The 21,328-nt window shown below is 37.6% G+C and overlaps 1 protein-coding gene across 5 annotated transcripts in view; it reads left to right on the top strand.

Annotated features, from left to right (window-relative positions):
* Window positions 1-21,328, top strand: part of LOC134135676 (disks large homolog 2) — a 740,305-nt gene that overhangs the window by 702,210 nt on the left and 16,767 nt on the right. For 3 of the 5 annotated variants that reach the window (XM_062567370.1, XM_062567368.1, XM_062567372.1), the window contains one exon: window positions 12,347-12,446. In XM_062567370.1, coding sequence (XP_062423354.1) covers window positions 12,347-12,446 — 100 coding nt within the window. Of the gene's footprint in view, window positions 1-12,346; window positions 12,447-13,366; window positions 13,413-16,457; window positions 16,500-21,328 lie in introns of all 5 variants that reach the window. The other 2 variants (XM_062567373.1, XM_062567369.1) reach the window with 2 other exon arrangements.

Below are 21,328 nucleotides of genomic sequence, written 5' to 3'. Positions count from 1 at the left end.
CCTCTAAATGTGGTGATCAAAAAATAGCAATAGATACTGAATAAAAGATAATGGATGTATCAAATATTAGAATATGTGGGATCACAATTGGATGATTTACTAAGAAGAGAGGTTGAACATAAATTGAGCAGTACACACCTACCTGCAAGGATTACATGTGGGAGGATTAGTGAAGGGAGGGTAGGCACTGACATACAATTAAACTTTCTATATTTTTGGTAGCAGCCAGATTTATCCCTCCTTACCCACATATGCTGACTTTTCTTTGTTTTGCAACTTTTTTTTTTTTTAATTCTTTGTCACTATCTACTGGGAATGGCAGCTTGTGCGGTATTCTTCAAAAAAACGTAACACTTACTGGAGTTGGCTATAAATTGGTCTCCGACTGGTATTCCAACCGCTGCCTAGAAACATGGTGAATTGTATAGCTGTAATCTTTCAGAGGTGCAGGTATATATGCCTGGAAACAATGTGCCTAGGAGCACATTGTCTGCACCTGCCTGCACAATCCATCTCTTCCATGTTTTTCCTAGCCTGCCAGTATTATAATATTTAAGGAGCAGTCACTGAATAATGCAGCTGCAACATTGCTGTTCTATTCCTGTACTTAAAGGTGCTGGGTTAAAGAAAGCAGCACGAATTATAGTCAGTTATCCAGGATAAAAGCAAAAGGATGCAGCAAAATCCAGATGCAGCAAAAGAGTGATCACGTCAGGGAATAGCAAGAGTAAGCTACTTCTCAGGGAAAGAAGGACTGGAACCGAAAGTCCTGCAAGGCAGGCCACACAGCAGTCTCACAGATGAAGGGTGCCGTTGCGGTGGTCCCAGGTCCAAGAGAAGCAGGTCTGATGGCAATAACTAGAGTCAGCCCACAGCCTCGCGATTCCCAGAAAGTCCATTCGTGTCCACAAGTCAAGCGCAAGGTCAAGCCAGGAAGCCAAATCAGCAAAGCAAGGAGTCACAGGCAAGGCGCAAGGCCAGACACAGGCAAACCCACAACACAGCCCTAGGAAGGACCACAGACATGGACCTGCACTTAAACATAGCTCCTGATTGGAGGGTGCGTGGGTTTGGCCCCAGTTTCCACTTCTGGTCACAGCCTGGCCAGGGCAATGGGAACCTGTTGAGCCATGATAGTATAAAATAGATATAAATAGGACATACTACCTTAACTAGCTTGGTAAATAAGGTTCTTTCAAGAACAGAACATATTTAAACAGTCATGGAGAGAGCAAGGACAGAGGTGGACATGATGTGCCGTATGTCATATACCCGTAACGCTGTGTCTCTGCCAGGGCTGTTGGGAAAGAGTGAAACTCGAGTAATGCAGCTCCCTCCTACCTTCATAAATGTTTGTTTCGAGACTTTATCATACCTGAATGTCCTGCAGATGTACATCCACCAATGTGATCCCAGCTGAGCTCGTGAATAAACAGGACTGAAGTGATGGTTAATGAGATCTATAATTATCAAAGCACTATAGTTTGGAGCAAAATTTTCTAGCTTGCTCTTCTTATACTCAGAATGGCTTTTGTTAGCAGTAGGCTGCTGAACTTTCTGGTTCTAATTTTGACCACTGAATATAAAATGTCAGTCTTCACTGTTTAATTAAATTTTAGTTTAAAAATCTCTCTCTTTTCCATGTTTCCATTTCCACTTGCCGTATCAGCTGAATTTTGTATTCTCTTTTTTTCCATTATGTCACATTTCTAATGTGCTGAAGGCAAAAAGTCTTCCTGTTAAATTCCACAGAAGCTGATACAAGCCCTAATATGTGTTTTTTGCTAAGGACTGTTATATTGTTTAATTCATATTAAAGATAGCAGACATGAACTTGAGTAAAAAAATAGAATATGAATTTAGTCTCTCACTTTAGAGACCTTTGAAGTGAAACTTTGGTTTAGCCCCACCCCCTACCCCAAAGAAGTAGGGGGGGAATATTTCCACTGAAATCTGATTTGATTCCTAATAACATTTTAGCATTGAGAGTACATCCTTCCAGAATGGTTTGCAGTGTGGCCTATGCTGTATAAATACAATGACTTTTTGATAACACTCCAACACGCACATTGCAATTTTCCCAAAACAGAAATGTTTTGTTGTCTTTGTGCCAGGCAATTATTGAACACCTACTGTCATTAAAAATAATTTGTTTAGAAGGATAATTCCTAGCTAAAATATACGTCCATTACACATTTATTTATAAGCTTCTGGTAAACCTGTAAGGAGCACAGGCAGAGATAGATCATAATTTTCTAGCATGGCTTTTACCTATCACTAAAATATATCCTGCACAATAGGAAAGTCTGGAATATAGATTCCTGCAGAAATGCTATTTACACATCATGTTGAGACAATTCCATAACCTCTTTAAAGTATTAGCTTATTAAAAAATCTCAATTTACTGTCTCCTAAATTAATATTCTCCACCTCAAAATCACACGGTGAACAGCTTTTTCTTTCCACATAGTCAAGAGCACCAACCTACCGCTGCTGACAGCAAGATATCTGATGAATCATGCACTAACTGTAGAGGGAGCCTGGGGTCACTAGCACTGCTGTAGAAATCCACTGTGCAACTCTTTAAAGATAAACGCAATGAATCTCACTTTTGTGAGCCCTAGCTGGGTGCACCTTCTGAAAAAACTGTAGCAGCCATTTTAATGCACAGTGCGACAGGGCTATGGCATGTCATGCTCTGCCATCATATCTGCTTGTTCTTGTGCTCACCACAGTCTGGGTCATTTACCGTTGCCAGAAAACAAGACTCTAGCATGGGAAGGGTTTTTCAGACCTTATTCTATAACACTTCACCTTGATCGAACAGAATAATCTACCTTTTAAGCACCATAGGGTCTTATTCAGACTGCTTAGTCTCAGCCATTTCTTTTGCAATGAATAAATTCTGCATGCTTAACAGTAAAATGTAAATGCTTAGGTTGGTTTGGTTAGATTAGACAGAAATATCTAGAAATGCATAGGGGTAAACACTCTTCTTAGCCGAGCATATAGCTCTTGTGGTATCAATAATGAAAATGCTGCAGGTGAAGAGGTAGTGCAGGCTCCTGAACTTTGCTTGTGTAGCTGCAGGTGGAAAATTTACAGACAAGAAAACTCCCTTCTACTCGCAAATGAACTTTTTATGGAAAATCTATCTGTCATTTATTTGCAAGAATTGTGAATCAGTATTTTACTGTACACTCCTCTGTCTCAGAATGATTGAAATGTGCTTTGATTTGCTCAGAGAAGAACAAGAACAACTTTTCATGTGTGCTGCTTAAAATAAGCTAGGGAAACCATTCATGTCATAAAAACTGATTTTACATCTCCATTACTAATTGACATACAATCTGTTAAAGAACAATTGTTTCTGCAATATGGGGCTTGAGTTGTTACTATTTAGCAACCATTCAAGAATATTTCTGCTGTAATAAAATGGAAATTAATGACAAGAATAAAAAAAACATATGAAATCAAGTTGCAAGAACTCCTCAGCAACTGGCTCTTATCAGTAAGTCTTTCTAAGTCCAAAAGTTCTGGTGGAGATTACTAGAAAGAATTGAGTAGAGATATTTGCTGTACAAGGACTTCTGACATTTATTATTGGCACAGAGCATTAGCATTTGAGCATTCCCTTTCTGAAGCTGCTCTCCAGAGATATAGTGTGAACCTACCACCTAGCACAGGGAGGAGGGGTAAATTGCTCCCATCTGTGTTGCTCCACTGCTGTTTTGTTTCTGGTTTTCTAGCTGTCAAATTTAAGTTCTGCCAGATGCTTCAGGACCTCAAAAACGGTGGTAGCAGTGGGTGTCATGAAAAAATTACATCTCGGTACCATTCCTGCCAGCATGGTGTCCAACTGATCTTGCTTTTTCATGCATTTTTTCACCTCCTCCACAGAACTTATCTGACTTCATGTTTCATGGCAACTGAAGCTGGTATCAGGCTGGGGACTCCAGCTGCATGTCTTTTTTGACCTGAGCCCATGTTCTTGGGTTGCCGGGTTGCCCTGATCTTTTCCCTTGAGCTGAACAAATTTCACTCAACTATTTTGCAAGGTACATTAGAAACACTTGCTGTCATCAGCATCTAGTCTGTTTATGTGCTGAAGTAATCAAATGAAATTTGGTGGGTAAAACAACACATCGCCAGCATAATTAAACTCTACAGTGACTTATTGCTCCAGGATATCTTGAGGCAATCTACAAAGACATGTAGTAATTTCAATAATAGTCTGTTGTGTCTAGATTGCAGTCAAAAGTAAAAGAAGTCAAGTGTGTCTTCAGCTTTGATTTATACTATTTTAGCATTGTTGATGACTCTAACAGGGAATTGACAAGGCTTAAAGAATCTGATTTATTTACATGATGAAACAGTTCTAGAAACTGTGGAAGATATCAGGTCAGCTTTGAGGGTTTTGCTCACCTGAAGCCTACAAATTTGTTTTCATAGCTTTAAAAAAAAATCCAGTGGAAGATTTTCTTTAAAATTAAAAAATAATACGAAAATTAAAAACAACTTGAGCCTGTTTTCCATCTTAAAAAATAAAATTTAATTTTGTTGAGAAGTTCAAATTCTAAATGTCTGAAACTTCTAAGTATGATGGAATTGAGTAGCAAATGTGAGAAATAAAGATATTAGGAGAGAACCTTATCCAGATGATTAAGAATATTTCTATTGGCAGTTTGTAAGTCAAAGAAATTCTCAATAGAGCCATTTCTACAGTTGAAGAACAATTTAATATATATATCTCATAGATTTTACAGTTTCTTCAGCCTGATAATGGCATGAAGTTTATTTATAAGAACCTTTTGTAGGTGGTTGCAATATTAGAGACTATGGTATTAGACAGCATTTACTGTACCGTTAAAAGCACGTGCCATCCTTGCTTTGGTAAGACAACAGTTTAAGAGAGCTACTGACATAAAGATACGCAGTATAATTTTTACATTGGTCACAGATTAAACATGGTGAAAATTTGCTAGCACAGTTGGAACTTACAAGTTTACAGCTGAGAGTCGATTGCTTTTTCTCTGAGCTGTTCCAGAAGATATTTGTGCTGAATTTAACTTCCTGTGTGTTCTATTTTTATAACTTGTTGTCTTATGCCCTGAATTAAATGGTAGGAGATCTGCATGTACGTATATATTATTTAATAGCTTTTTGGCTACTCTTCTGAACAGCCTTCAGGAATTGTGTTCCGTTGGTTGAAAAGAAAAATGTACAGTAGTCACAATGGATACTGTCAAAGAATCGGAGATAGAAAAAAGTCTTATTTTAGGAAGATTTTCACACAAGGCTCTGGAAGAGTGGATTTAAGAGCTAACACGTATCAAGATGGTATGGTCTTCATATTTCAGATCTTTATTTCTGGCTTACCCGAATTCAAGTAGTTCAGTTATGATTGACTTAGTGACTCACAGACCATGCTTGGAAGGGTATATGAACACAGGATTTGCCAAACTAGGTCAAATTCAAAGTCCATCTGATTTGCTATCCCATTTGTGAGACTGGCAGGATGAGATGATGGAGGAGATGTAGGAACTGCACCTCCTACACAGACCTCACACCACTCTCTTGGAGATTGACTTTGGATTTGTTTGCCTGTGATTTTATTTATTTATTTATTTTTAGATGTAATGCCTAAATACATAAATATTTTAAATGAAAACCTTATGATTCACTGTCTCCCAAGCCAGATCTTCACGGTCTGCTAAGCCAGTCACCTGCAATGGTCTCTGTTTAGCTTAAAAGAGTAGATCAAAAGATAAGTCTATTCAATCTTTTAATATATAGTTTGATGGCATGAAGGTATTGTAAATCTTCCTACACTAGTGCTATTCAAAAGAAGTATAATAAGGTTCTTTATTCTTTTTATGCAAAGAGCCATTTTGTGTAGTGGTTTATATGTGCACAAGGCAAGTACCCAGCGTATTGATAATAAATTCTGCACAAAGAATAAAGTGCTAAAGGATCAAGTTTCCTTCTGAGAGCATGGAAAACTAATACCTTCTCCGGTTTTATTTATTAGTGAGATTAACTCAAAAGATTGCATCAGGGAGCTTGAAAACCTCATTTTCATTTGCAAATCTAAGGAACTACCAGCAGTCAACTGGAAATTAGAGTTAAGAAAAAGATGTAAGACAATACCTGATAGAAATTGAAAGATAAAGATAAAGTTGATGAATTTCTAACAGTTTATCTCGTAAGAATTGTGAAAAGCTCTGGGTCCCGGCAGGCGATCAGGCAGTCACAAAGCTTTTTCAGGTACACATCTGAAAAATATTCCTTAAGTCAAGCAACACACAGTGTTACTCTTCATCTCTGAGACTCCTTCTTTTTCCTCTCACACAAGGGGTTCACCTGAGAGAGGTTCACAAGCACAAAGATTTATTAGCCAGATGTGTAGCTGAGGGCGTGCAACAACACTGACTATGAAGGTTGCTTTCAGGGGAAAAAAAAAATACAAAAACGAAAGGGGATTTGGGACAATGTGGCTGAACATTGAATGCACTTTCTAATTCCAGAGACAGCCATGACAACAGGGAGGACGAGAACTTCACACTGACCATATGACTCTAGTGCTTAAATCAGTGGGTCAGTCTAGCTCGGGGCCCGCACTGCCATCCAGCACAGTTCTGTGATGGCTTTATGAGCAACTAATTGCAAAAACATAGACATTAGAGCTCAGAGAGACTTATTGTTTAGCTCTTTTCCCTTCATTCCCCCCCGCCTTTATCCCCCTGCAGCGCTGCAGTGTTATTCCCCACAGTACTTAAGATTAGTATAGGTATTTTAAATGTGAAAAACGATCTCGGCTTTTCCACTTCCCTTGGGGTAGATTATTCTACATCCAAATTGATTTCACTGTCAAGGAGCTTTGCCCTTTCTTATGCTCACACTATTAATTTCAGTGTTGCTGCTTGAACAAATACTTCCCACCTGCTTGGTGTACAACCTTCAAATACTTGTAAATGACCTTCCGTGTCACATACACAGGGTTTGTACGTTGGCGTTTCAATCCTGCCAACAACGATGCAAACTAAATTAGCACGGCCATGTACTCCCTATTGAATGTGATTCGTACCTTGCGTGAAGTTTCTTATATATCTGCAGAACTGGAGATTCTGCTTTTACAGACTTACCTGAAAGTCCATCAGTCTTTCTGTTCCCTTGATATTTTGTGTTGTTTTTAACTGTTGTTTCATTAGGAATTAAAACCAAGTTGCTGGCTGACAAACAGCATTAAATCAGTGTTAGAAAAGATTAGTACAATTTTATATTTATGAATATTAAACAAAGCTGTCCTTGTCTGCAGAAGCTAGGTAGCATGTTTTTTTTTTTTTAAATCAGACTTTTTCATTTTGGGTTTCCAAGACCCAAATATCCCTCTAGCTCCACAAGAAAACTAAGGAAGGACAATAATTTTGATCTGAGTCTCTTCTGGTCCAAAGTTTGTTCTCACTTATCAAAACAGGTCGTGGTGCAAAAATTCAATACAAAATGACTACAAGCCAGGCCCTTTTATTTTGGAGGGTGGGGGGAGGCCACTACATGCAGCACCAAGAAAATTAAAAGGTTGAACTACTAGAATAAGGGCATCTATTCTCTACATCAGATTGAAAGACATAGAAAGCTAATATGTATTGCTTGACTTAAGGAATATACTGCATCATTGCTATACAACCAGGCCTACCGTTGCCACTCGCAACTTCTTAGTTTATCTTCTGCATGTCTAGATAGATCTCATCAAGGGCTCTCTGTGTGCAGGAGCGCAGTACCTGGCTAAGCTTGTGGCTACATCAGGAGAGCAAAAAAGGCCCAGCAGTGTTAGTTTGCTTCTGAACTTCAGCAAACCACTTAACTGCAGGGTACTTCGTTATCTGTCTTTCTTAGAGAAGGATGCTGCCTTCAGCTCACTGCCTCCAGCTCACGCTGCTCAAAGTGTTTATCCTCACAACATACCCATGAGCTGGGCAGTGCTACAGTCCCCACTTTGCAGATGAAAGGACAAGGCAGAGGATCCCAGAGCAGAGTTTGCACCATGTTTTGTACCATATACCATGGGAAAAACAGAGTTTCCCCCAGAGCAGGCTATCAGACTAACAACAAGGTCACATTTCTCATAAAGCATACATACTAACACATGATTTTCTTCAGAAGGTATTTTGAAGACTTCATGTTCATAATGCACTTTGGACTGCTGAGTGAAAAAGACAATTTTAAAAACAGAGAGATGATGCGTACACTTGAAAGGAAAAATGACACTGAATATGTGTTTCAGTCCTAAAACTTCTCATTTTTGGTATCAGTGTGAATTTTTTCATTATGGTAGGAGCTATCAGCTTCACATAGACATTTAACAGCATTTGGATCTCCAAAACTTTATTAAAGTTAGTGCTGTTCAAACAGAGTTAAAGGAATGGTCCTAATATGAAAGGGGAGTATAAAATGTTTGGAGAAAAGAATAGTAGAGGCATGAACTTACGGATAGATTTTGTAGATTTTTTATAAGCTGTGTAAGATATTGGGAAGAAACTCAAAACAAATAATGATGTAGTTACTTATTACACATATTACAGCTATCAAAATGCTGAAGCACTATTCTTTGTGATGTTTACCTCTATAAAGCAAATTTTGAAATTGGGTTGTTTGTTCAATTTTACATGAAAATTTCCTTTAAAAATGCTATCCTATTAGCTGATGAGTAACATATATACAGCTGCTGCATCTAGAGAAAAGCATTTAGACTAAAATATGTTGTTGACACAAACATACAAAGAAAGGAGTTCTTTAGGAACAAGAAACTCACAGTGTCCTAATGTCTGTCACAACCAGAGGAAGCTGTATGTGTAAGCCAGATTTACATAACTAAGGTCATTTGGGGACATTTGGTCAAGAAAAAGTGCATATCACATTTTTTTCCTAGGGTTTTCAAAACACAGTCTGTGCCTAAGTAGTATCAAAATAAGAATTCAAGTCAGGACAGTTTTCACTCTTTTTTCTGTGAAATGACTTTTTTTTTTTTTTTTTCATTATAGTTCTTATGTTATAAAGAATTTCAGTACTTGAAATTTTAATTTGCTTTTTTGTCTTTGGAGTATGGTTAGGATTTGGCATTTGTCAGGAAGAAATGTCTATTAATGCCAATTCTTAGGTCAGTGGAAGTCTGTGAATCAATGGCAATGAGGTATAAAAGCTATCTACGGTACAGGTTTTCACTGAAACTGAAATGTTGGATTTACCACTACAGAATCTTCCAGCATTTGTAAAAAAAAATGCGACTTATACAACAATCCATTTTCAAGCACTGTTTCCCTGACTTTCAGAGACTCTCAGCCTCATAAATACTGCTAAATCAATCCCAAACATTGTCCAGATTTCTATCACAGTTGCACCCAACCTTTGCATCAGGCTGAAAGATGTAGACAAATACTTAGCTGTCATCTATCCTACTGCCATTTCATAGCTTCCCAGCAGGATAAGGAGATCCTGTCAAAACTGTCCAAAATATTTGATGAGGTCTCAAACTTTCCATATTATAAAAATAAAATTTCTCAAAAGCAAAATTTCTCTCTAAATTTTACAGTTTAAGCCTGCCAAACATCCTCACACACATGATCCTGTCTTAAAAAAGAAAATATTCATCTTCAGCATTGATCTCCACTCCTCCGTTAACAGAACAAATTTTAGAATTAACACAAAATGTCCGATAGAATAAGTTTTACTCTATTTAAGTATTCCTCTCATGGATGATGCTATGGATTTCAGACAAATTTCATGGTACTTGTAAGAGCTATTTCGCTGGGTGTCTGTAGGATTTCATATCCTTCAGGTGATGACCATCAGCCTGATTATAATCATATTTTTATTGGATGTAAAACAACATCAAGGGTTGTGAATCATCATGTATTCAATATACAATAAAATAAATGCATAGTAAGTCCATTAAATTAACAGCAAGGCCTAATGATTTCAGTAAGTTCACAGGATCTGACCCAGTTTAGTCCTTTATAATATTTTAATTTTTTTTTTAATTATTTTAAATATCCATATGATTATATTATGGTAGTATATATGATAATTAGTATAAACGTGCACACTGATTAATCTAGAGAAATTTTGACCCATACATAAATTTATTTGACCTGCATAAGAGATTAGTAAATTAAGTGCCAGATATATTTTAGGAATAAGCATTTCTGGCTGGTGTAAATGACAGGACAGTTCAACGTAGTAGTCACCTATTATCAGTTATCAGCTTTTGATTGTCTAAATTAAAGTGGAACAATAGTTTTTTAAAAAGCCAACCCAATAACTGAAATTGAAAAAGGAGAAAAAGTTTATATAATGCTGTACTATATCTTTTCTGGAATATATTGCTAGATTGTGCATAAACTTGAAAAAAAAAATGTGTTTCCAGGTCAAGTAGACTTTTTGAAGTTTCTGCTGTAGATTGTTGGGGAAAATTTTTTTAAAGAGAATTCTTATAAGTGGTTGTTTGTTTTAGAATCTCTGTGGAACACAGCATATATATATATTAATTTGATAACATTCTTGTTAATTCTAAAGTGAAATGGCATTTGGTAATGAAGTGATTATCATTTTTAAATCCCTTTGTTTTTGAGGTGTTGTGTGTATATTTTTTTTCCCCTTTAAAAGTTTAATGTCTATAGTATTCCTATATCAAATTCAGATGAATTATGAGAAACAATATTTTCATAAATTGGGAAATGTTAACATGTTACATTCCTTGCTTTGGAAAGATTAAAAAAAAAAATCACAGAAAACACAATTTAATTTAACTATATCCTTTAGGTCATTAAAATGATGTAATGTGCATGTGGGTCCTCTTTTCATCCACAGATTACTTTAATCTTTCATACCCATATTTTTTTCCCCTCTGGCTTTTTTTCATATTTGTTTTGTTTTGAAATGGCATGCTGTCTAGACTATTTGTGCATGACCTCCACATTAATTTCAAACTGAATGTTTACATACTCTGAGAGATGCTCATAGATCATTTATTCTACATGTTCATTTTTTCCTTTGTTTTCAGTTACTAAAGTTTAAATATGCTTGAAATGTAAAAGTGGCATGAAACTTTTGTGACACAAGTAGATAAATATTGTAATAGAATATTGCAATACCTAAGCCTTTTAACTTCTCATCTTTCAGAAATTTATCTTATGCCAAAAGACATTTTATGCTGTGCTTCCAAACTGTAAGAAAACAAAACATGTTCTCACAGCCTAAAACAATTCCATTTTGGATTTGGAGCCAAATAGCAGCTCTATCTTTGTTTAGGCGATCACGAATAGGTAAGATTGTTTCATTAAACGAGCTGAGAAGAGCTCTGCTCTTTTGGAGGTGATGGGGTGCGAAGCTGGGAATCAGGACTTTGCTCGTGTTCAGTAGAGGAAACATGGTCCAACGGCCCGCGTGGATCAGGCGCTGCTCCTGCAGGTGCCCTCTGGAAATGCCAGCTTCTCTTAATTGGCTGTACAGGGGCTCTGATTCCTCATTTAGCACCTGAAATAGATGGTGCCAAGCAGGCATGTCCTGCTTTTACATAACGCAGTGTGCCACGAACCCTTACAACTGCCTATAAAAGTCAGTGGTTTTATTACATAACGTATGAGTCTATGTTAACTCTCCTCTGAAGAATTTAAACTTTAAATGTTGCTTATATGCAATGAAGTACTGTTTATCAGCAGAATCTAATGTCTAAGTCACATAAAACTGAGAGTATATCCAGAAGAACTTAATGAGTAAAAGCGAAAACAGTTTTCTTTTTTTTTTAATTATGTGAAAGAAAGCAGTAAAACATACCTAATAAGTTGCCTGTTTAGAGGATAAATAATATACTCTGGAAGTAGTAACAGTTATAGGAAATAAATATTTAATTTCAATTGGCACAGAGCTGAATTCACACACCTCCTAGAAATAAATTAAAGGCTTCCTCTTTTTTCTTTGCAGCCTTTTTTAGTCAGTTAATTAATTCTGTGCACAGTTTGCTATGACTAAAGATGAGTGGCTTGATCTCAAAGCATGCTGAGTTGTCTGTAGCCCTTTCCCTGAACAACCCAGACATGATAGTTTTGAAATAAGGAACTGAAAGTTTGTGATTTGCAGCCTCTGTAATGATATTGATGTATCTTCAGGGGCTTTGCCTTCCACCTGCAGACCTCACTGCAACCACCTGTGATTCTTCACAGCCGCTTGGTCTGGGCTGATTTGAGTCACTACAGTTCTCTCCACTTTTACAAACTAGTTGTTTTGTCAGCATGAGTGTGACAACAATTAGACGTCCCTGTTTTTGCCCCATGCCTTTTCTCCTTCACAGTCATTCAATGACAAGCGTAAAAAGAACTTCATCTTTTCACGAAAATTCCCATTCTACAAGAGCAAGGAGCAGAGTGAGCAGGAAACAAGTGATGCAGAACGTAAGTAACCTCTTGGAGACGATGTCACATGCAGCACAAAAAAATGGGTGACACGCATGATACCAGTATCGCACACATCTAGACAAATATATCTCATAGGCAGGCAGGCAAGGTATTACTACTGTGACCAATGTGTGACTGCAATTTGGATCCGGCTGGTCCTTCCTTCCCTGGAAACATCCTTTTCAGAAGAATAAAACAGTGACCTTAGTTTCTAGGAGACTGTTTCTTCCCTTCCATAAAAAACATGACTTCCTAAAATTGCTGTGGCACTTGTCATAAATCCAAACTTTTCTCTGGTTAAATATTCCCAGATCAGAACTGACTCAAAATAATGCAAACATGATTTCTTTTAAAATACTACATTCAATTCTTACATTTAAAAACAACTACTCTAATTTCTTTTTTATCTCTTTCTCCAAGTTGCTTGTCTTGAACACTTTTACTGAGTTTAACAATAAACTTAAATATCCGTACTAACAGTTTAAAGAAGAAAATCAGATCTTGGAATGTGCACCTCCCTGCCCCCCACCATTCCCCCCAGAGCATTTACTGCTTGCTTGAGAATCAGCATTTTTAAAATATATGCTTGTTCCAAGCCCAAATAATTTAAGCTTTTTTCCCTTAATAATTCTCTCATAAATTTCTCCGGTGATGGTTGCTTCTGGACTTTACTTTTGGGGTTGCTCCTTCTTCGTCACAGCTACAAAAGCTGTATATCATGGTCACTGGCTCTTTCATTGGCTGCATTCCCATAGACTGTGGGTTGAAGTTGTTTCAGAGAGAAAAAGCAGGGATCCAGATTGCTCAATCAACATGGTCAGTCATGGTAGTATCCATTTCAACTCCACTGACTTCTTCCTTCCTCTTCTGCGGCTGTTCTTCCTTTCTCATTGCTCTCTCTGGGGACTTCCGTGCAGGACATCCCCGGATTAGGTGACGACGGTTATGGAACAAAGACTCTGAGTAAGTTCCCAGGAATGGTCACTGTAAATTTTTTTGTTTTGTTTTGTTTTGGCTTTTGTTCCTTCTCTGAGGACCCTCCACTCCTAGCATGCACAAGACAGAGTTTTATTTGTTACCCAGCTGTGAATGCATTAAAAAATGTTTCAATTGTTTTGTTCTGCATGACAATATTAAATAACATACAATGTATCAAGCAGATACTTCTTCTGTAATAACACGTTTTGTTTCTGACAGTATGTTATTGTTCTCATCATGGCAGTTCTGTAGAGTAGCATACATAGAACTTGTTTTGCTTCCTAGACGGTACTTGTCAACAACAATCCCTCTCCATCTGAAGGGAAAATTAAACATACTAGCTTGATCACATCCTGAGGAGATCAGCAGAAAATTATTTTATGCTGTTGCTTCTGCATTTTCAGCTTTTTGCATGGGGGTGTTTGTTACTTTGCTGGATTTTAGATTAGTATTTGTTATTAATGGAAGAAGCCTTTTGCAGGCAAGAGAAGACATGGCTTCTCCAAAGCTAATTATGGATCCATTTCACCATTAGCAACTTATTCTCTGTCATGCAACCTTAACCAATTTCTTTCTCTGATGCAGCAATCCTGTGTCAAGATTTGATATCACATCATATAACTTCAGAAATAATTCTATTTCCTCAATAGTTAGACCAGAGAAGTTGTATAGAGTAAAATATTTGCAGCTGATTTCTATATTAATAGCTACATTATATTCTGTATTCAGAGCAAAATACTTTAAACAGAAGATAAATACTATAAACAGAATACTACTTGCATGTGTTTGGCTGCTTCTTTTGTCAGTTCTTACGCTTTCTCTTAATCACCATTCAGTTGAAGGAAATGTATGTGAATGTTGCCATTGCATCACCTACTGTTTTGTAAAAGGTTTTTGAATTATAGAAATGCACACTCATGCACACAATTTTAGATATTATTCAGGTTCTGATTGATTTTTTTGAATGGACATTTTAATGATTTAATTTTAAGTCACCCAGTAGTTCACCAGTCAAAGATGAAAGCTTCATCTCTTGGACAAAGAAGAACAGTTCTATGAGACTGATTTTCTGTAATAGGCAGGAAATGTCACTGCCACTAGAATTTTAACCATTCTGTTACTGAACACTTTAAGGAAAGTGCCTTAGCATCACATTAACAATACATGCTTATCTTTCTCTGCCTAGTGAGAAGTAGAATACTTCTGATCTTATAAACCTCCTTAAAAAAAATATATATATAAAAAAATCTCCTAAACATCCTGTCATTTCAAAGGAGAAAACTAAACTCTGAAAACTAATTGCTAAGGGAAAAGTAGCACAGAAGTGTTATATAGACTCTAGTTTTTCTATTAATATTACATCTGGCTTTCAATTACTGGCATACCTCTTTACATTCCAGGCCCATCCCAATTTCACTAATATTAAACTAAAATATATTTCGTAATGATGTTTCTTACTACAGAGAATATCCATTCTTGTTTCATAAAGACCCTCAGGGTCCTCTGTAGTATAATATCTTGATGCAGCCTTTGTTAACTTGCAATGAAATGTCCAAAAGTAAATGTACCATTTTGCTCAAAATGTAGGCTTTACTTTTTGAAGCTCTTCACTAAGCCCTAGATCAAACCTTCCCATTATTATTCTTATCAGATATCATCCCCCTCCTCATTTTTGCTTCTGGAGTATCCCCATTAGTCTCGCTTTGTAAACTCCAGGTATTAGACTTGTATGTGGGGGAATTGCAGTGCTTTTCAAGGAAGGGACAGCCTTTGGCGTAATTTCCATACACTCATCCAACGCAGGCTCTGCTTTGGGTTCATCTAGGGCATTCTTGGCTTTTGCAAGTTTCCTTCCTTCACTGGGAAGGTTTTGAGGCAGTTATAGGTGGGTGTCATGTGTTACCCACAGCCTAATCTGCCAGGTGGATTAATGACAAATATAAGGCCGATTCTGGTGCCATGTGTTTGTCAGAAGATGACTAATTTGCACCCTTTGTCCATTCAACTACCAACATCTCATTTTCATTAACCAAAGGTGGCTCCCTACTATATATCCATTTTACTATTGTTTTCTAAATGTTGTAGTGCAGTTCAAAAGTGACAGTTCTCAAAAATGGTCTTTCAGTTAAAAATTTATCATTATTTCTATCAAAGATATTCTCAATGCCACTGCTTAATGTGGTTCTGTAGACCACCTGAAGACCATGTATGACAGCCTGAGTGATCATAAATGGTATGCTGACTGCAGTTTGGGAACAACCACTCTACATTATAGATTACACCTTTCTTTAAATAATGTGACACACACCAGACTTACCAAACCACAAATCTGACCCATTATGATAATTCCTACATTTCTATTTATCCATCCAGACTGATCTGGCAAAGATTTTCCTACTTCACCTCAAATCTGGAAGCTAGACTATTTTGTAAAAAGGGTTTCATCCTTTTTTCTTTCTTTTTTTTTTTAGTTTTGTCATTGGCTTTGTCTTTTTCTGGATCAGTTAAAATAGATACAGCTACAATATTTGGTAGCAAAACCCCTTTTGTGTTAACCTTCTGGGATGGTGCACAGCAATTAATGACAGTAGTAGAAGCTAGAACTCTTCAAGTTTAGCAGAAATAATTCCAACGCATTAACGATTCACATTATTCACAGCGCAGAGTAATACGAGCAGACACTCAGGTTTCATGAAATTAATCAAGAGCTCCAGTGAGGTGCAAGTTGACCATACTATATTTTGAAATTATGTCATCTGAGATGTTACTAACTGTTTCAGCAAGTACTATAAGTGGCTTTGTCATAATGCATATTACTAGCTATCACATATAGTCCTTTTCTGAAATGCCACAAGAGAAAAAGCTTTCATTTTAACTATGTAAATTATCTAAGATTTTCAGGTGATGCCACCGTACAGATTTTATTTTCTCTCTGCACAACTACTTTTGCATGACTGTTGCAGTTCTTTTAAGTTCCTGCTGCTTTGTTGTGCTTGGTTATGTTCTTAATTTGCTGTACTGTTCTTGCAGAACATGTTTCTTCTAATGCCAGCGATAGTGAAAGTAGCTACAGTAAGTTACTGCTTTCGTTAGAGTCCTTTTACTTTGCATTGCTTGTTTTGTTTGTTTCTTTTATTTTGTTTCTCTTCTGGCTATTCTTTTGTTAATGTTAAAAGACAATTGGAGCAAATGGCTTGGATTTTCAATTTACAACCATAGTTTGAGTACGAAGCTATAAAAGACAACTGACAACCTGTATAAGAACAGGGAGGAAAGTTGTTATCAGGGATGCATTCTGGGATATAAAACCAAACCTGACTTTGTGTAGGCAGGGCAAATCAAGATTATTTGGTTTAGTGACATGAAGCTTATCTCAGCAGGGAGGGGACAATTTCTTGATGCCCTTTTAAGAAAAAATTACTCAAAACTACAGTCAAATCTGCAAAAAGATATCCTCTTTACCAGGTCAAAATTTTTACTTGTATTTCTGTGTGTCTGTTTGAACAGCTAATAAATAGCCCCCAAAACTTTGCTGAACCTTTCGTTTTGGGGGTACAGGTTTCCTAAATGTATATTGAAGTCTTCAAAAAAGGTAAGATAGACCTCCCCCCTTGGGCACTTCCAGTGAATGTCACTGATTCCCTACAGATGAAGGTCCCAACCCTGCAACCTGGCCTGGTCGGAATTACAAACTCCATGTGGTCATATAATGACAGATTGCAAGTTCTACATTAGTAATACTAAAAAAAAAAAAAAAAAAAAAAAAAAAAAAAAAAAAAAGTAAGAAGAGATATTTAAAAAGATAGATTGCTTACCAAATCACCCAGTTGTTTAATTGTGTCAAGCCATTTGCTAGCAAATCAAGTTTTCCACCAGTCACTCAGCACTTGTGCTAAGTACCCGCCTACATTCAGGTAATCATTAGTATTGTACCTCATACTTTCTAGCCTCAGATAGAGTGCAAAGCAGTTGAGCTCTGTTAATAAACACTGTTTCTTTTCAGCAAAATAGCTAATTGTATTCAATTGAGAAATGGTAAATTAGTTTTTATTCTCTTGTATTGCAAAGGTTTCCTTGGAAAGCAATTGCCAGACTCACAAGAAAATTGTAGGCACGTTTGAACTGCTGAGATCCAATTCTGAATCTCTTTAATTTTTCTGTGTCCTCTACTGGGGAGGAAAGAAGCTAGGTGCTTCTTCCCTAGACTGACTTTATGATCATGAACAAGTCAGTAGGTTAAATCTGCAAAAGTTGCATGAGTCAAATCTCCTGTAGGTGTTTTCATTTCAGGGTGAGCACATAAACGCCCAGAAGAGAACCTAGGTTGGTGCCTGAACATATGTCCAGCGCCCCATGAACGGTTGCAAATGGGAGACTTGAACAGGGGCTCCCAGCTGCAGCTCAACCTTTGCAGCAGGTCAACAAAACGAGGTCCAAAAAACCTAGTTCCAAAATGGCATCATAAGACAGGCTGGGTAAGCTAGTTCCCTGTTGACTGTGCAACAGCTTGAAACAAAGTGCATATATTAAGGTGCAAGAAGGGAGATGGGAATACTTTGGGGTAGTCAGTTGGGACATAGATGCTTGGAAGGAAAAGGAGTTTTGGACTAGCAGCTCCCCAAGGCAGGCGATTTCTATCTGAGCGAGCTCTTACCTCACCCCAGCAGCATCCTGTCTGCATCGTATTGGCTGAAGCTATTCCCATAATCCTGGTGTGTCCAGCTACTGCCATCTGGTGGAGAAGGTGCAGACGAGACTTCCTTACTGGCCCATGGAAGAGCCATGCTGTTTAGCAGAGGGAGAAGTCAATCCTAGGTTAGGCCAAGTGAAAGTGTCTCTGTAGTCTAGGAGTTTATGCCCAAAGAGCCTATTTTCATTTGCTAATGATTCATTGGTGTGTGCTGACATGACATTTGGAGGCATGGCCTTGGGCAAAAAGCGACTCTAGTCGTCAGCTTTTCTAAATGACTGTTTCAGATGGCCACACTGGCATGTCAGCTGGAGCCTGACTATGAATACAATTACTAAGTGACCATGGTATATGACCATATCTCTTGTGGGGACTTACAGCTCTCCTGAATACAGTCGCTTGCTCTCTGGATCTCCACCCTACCTTATGTCAGCAGTATGTCCTATCACACAGCTCCTTCCAGCAAATCTCTTTAAGAAAAATTATGGTTTAGGAGGAGAGAAGAATCAAAAAACAGAGGAAAGCACGATGATGATGGTCAAAGAAAGCAGTCAACAAATTATGAGAGTGTGAAGATAAGAGAGATGACATCTTCCATTAATAAGTTGTCTTATTTCACTGTTTTTCTGACCTTATGGGACTGCTGGGGGGAGGTCTCTGTGCAATCCAAGCCTCCTCATAACCCTCTATCAGAAGAGTGGTTATTTGCACCAGTCTGTGAACATTTCAGCCTTGTAGACATGTTTCTCACTATCTTCCAATTTATTTATTTTTAATGAAAGTAAAAAAAAAAAAAAAAAAAAAAAAAAAAAAAAAAAAGATGTGCTGGGAAGAGGTTATTTCTGAACGAATGAGACAGTATGCAGTTATTATTTCTGCTCTGCTTGTTTACATCTGGGTAGCTGAAAAACAGGCCCAACATCAGTCACTACTACAGAACTGAGTTTGGCTTAACTCCTTTGGGAACCAGCCATGTTGTAAAGCTGCTCTCCAGCACAATTCCAGTGCCATTTTGAGGAGAATTTGTGTGCTCAAGGAGAGGGACGACAAGTTATTTTACCAGGACCACTGTATATGCTGACTTGCAAATTCGTCTGGCCATAACTCTATCCACTAGTGATAGGATGTACTAAGAGACGGAAAGAATAAGCTGAAAAATCATGGGGAACAAATAGAAAACTGTTGGAGAGCTCACAGTTTCTGCATGGGATTGTGACCTTATTGTAGTGCCTCTTTTCTTTCTGTTTCCCAAGCAGATGAGCAGGAAGAAAAGGGGTTTTCTTCCCTGCAGTTCTCTGAATTGTGAGAAAGCAGCAATTCACACTTTGGCCAGCACAAAGAAACATGTGGGTAAGAAAGGGAAATGATTAGCAAATGGCACATGCAGACTTTCATATTTGCCCCTATAAAAACAAGCCCATTGGACTCCAGTGAAGTGTTCTGCATTTCTTCTAGTGGGTCTCTGGCTATTGCTTTAATACTTTTTTCTAACTCTTGCTTCTCATGATGAGCACTCATTTGAAAGCAGCTAGTGTTGAAATCTTTGTTACTTGATCATCCCTAGAACCATTCCAAATCAGGGGTACAGCTACACAAAGTGACAAAGAAGGTTTTTGAGAACTGTCCAGGCAATGCACTGAGCAGTGATTAATAGATGGAGTTTCAAATGGATTGGGATTTTTCTGGGAGAAATTCTGATGCATTCATATTTTTTTAGAAAAATATGCAAAAACATGTCAGTATTTGGCTGAAGTATTCCATTGCTTGTGTCTTGGGTTTGGGAGTTAAAAAATAAAGATCCACAGAAGACAGATATATTTCATTTCAATATAATAATTTAATTGAAAATCCCCCTACATGGTCTCAACAGAAAATTCTTGAAAGTCTCCTTAGCAACAAAGCTTTTCTAGACAGTAAACCTAATTTCTTATACGAGCACTCTCCTCTTTAGGTTTGTAAAGAGAGGAAGACCTGGAACCAAAAGTGGGATTCCCTTGACCAATATAGATCCTGAAAATACAGGCATCACCCTCTCAGATTTCTTACGCCTGATTCTCTTTAATGAAGAGAGAGAGAGATTTTTAGAGAGCAATTTGTTTCATCCTAAAGGCAACATCTAAAACAGACCAGATAAATGTTGTCCCAAAGATGTCTGTGTTGGCCATGGAGGAACTCAGGACGAATTGCTGGGTGGTGAACTCCTGCACTGTCTTTGTCTTTAGGAAGTAGAGATGGAGGCCAATCCAAATCCCAGAAGATAATTTTCCTTATTCCAGCACATAACCTTCTGCTCCATTGACAGCAGAACCTGGCCCATTATAAAAAAAATAAAAAAGCACTTTAGAGTCAGAAATAGATGTTGTCCTGATCTAAAAGGGGCTGAGCTGCCACACAGCGGCTACTGTGTCATGTTAGCCATGATAATATGAAGGCTATGACCATGTCAGTTGTTTTGCACTTGCTCTGAGCTGTAAAATCAAATTTATAGAAAAATACATAAAGTCCTTGTCTAGCAGAAAGTTGTTCCTGTTGTCACCAGTACACATACAGCCAACTTTGACTTATCCATGAACTAGATGATCAAACAAAAAGTGAAAGTGTGTCCTACAAGCAAATAAGCTTGTAGGAACATATTTTAACTGTGGACTTATTAGTTCTTATTTTTCAAAACATGATTTTCAAAATGGCCATGAATATTGAGTCTCTTTATTGCATATGTCTAGTAACACTCTTACACACAGTTCAATAAAGGTTTTTACAGATGTCATCAAAATTACACCTGCATTACCACATCTATTTAGCCTAATTGCATAATTGGTTGTGATTGCACCAATTACCTGAAGAGGCAACACACCACTAAAAGTAAGAAGTAAGAAAAAGTGCTAGAAACCAAAATTTTCACCCTCTGTACTTGCACAGCATTCTTTTAATGCCAGATGCAGACTCAGAACAACATTAAAGGAGTCATTACTATTATGTTAGGCCACTGATTAACTAGACACTTAAATTCGTTCTTATGGTCCCAAGTATTATATTATTCAGGCACATTCACAGAATCACAGAATGGTTGAGCTTGGAAGGGACCTCTGGAGATCATCTAGTCCAACTCTCCTACTCAAGGAGGGTCACTTAGAGCATGTTGCGCAGAATCACGTCCAGGCAGGTTTTGAATATCTCCAGAGAAGGAGACTCCACAGCTCCTCTGGGCAAC

Source organism: Rhea pennata, chromosome 1, assembly GCF_028389875.1.
Source record: "Rhea pennata isolate bPtePen1 chromosome 1, bPtePen1.pri, whole genome shotgun sequence".
In the NCBI taxonomy this organism is placed as follows: Eukaryota; Metazoa; Chordata; class Aves; order Rheiformes; family Rheidae; genus Rhea; species Rhea pennata.
The sequence above is the reverse complement of the archived record's forward strand: the minus strand, read 5'-3'. Positions and strand labels throughout refer to the sequence as shown.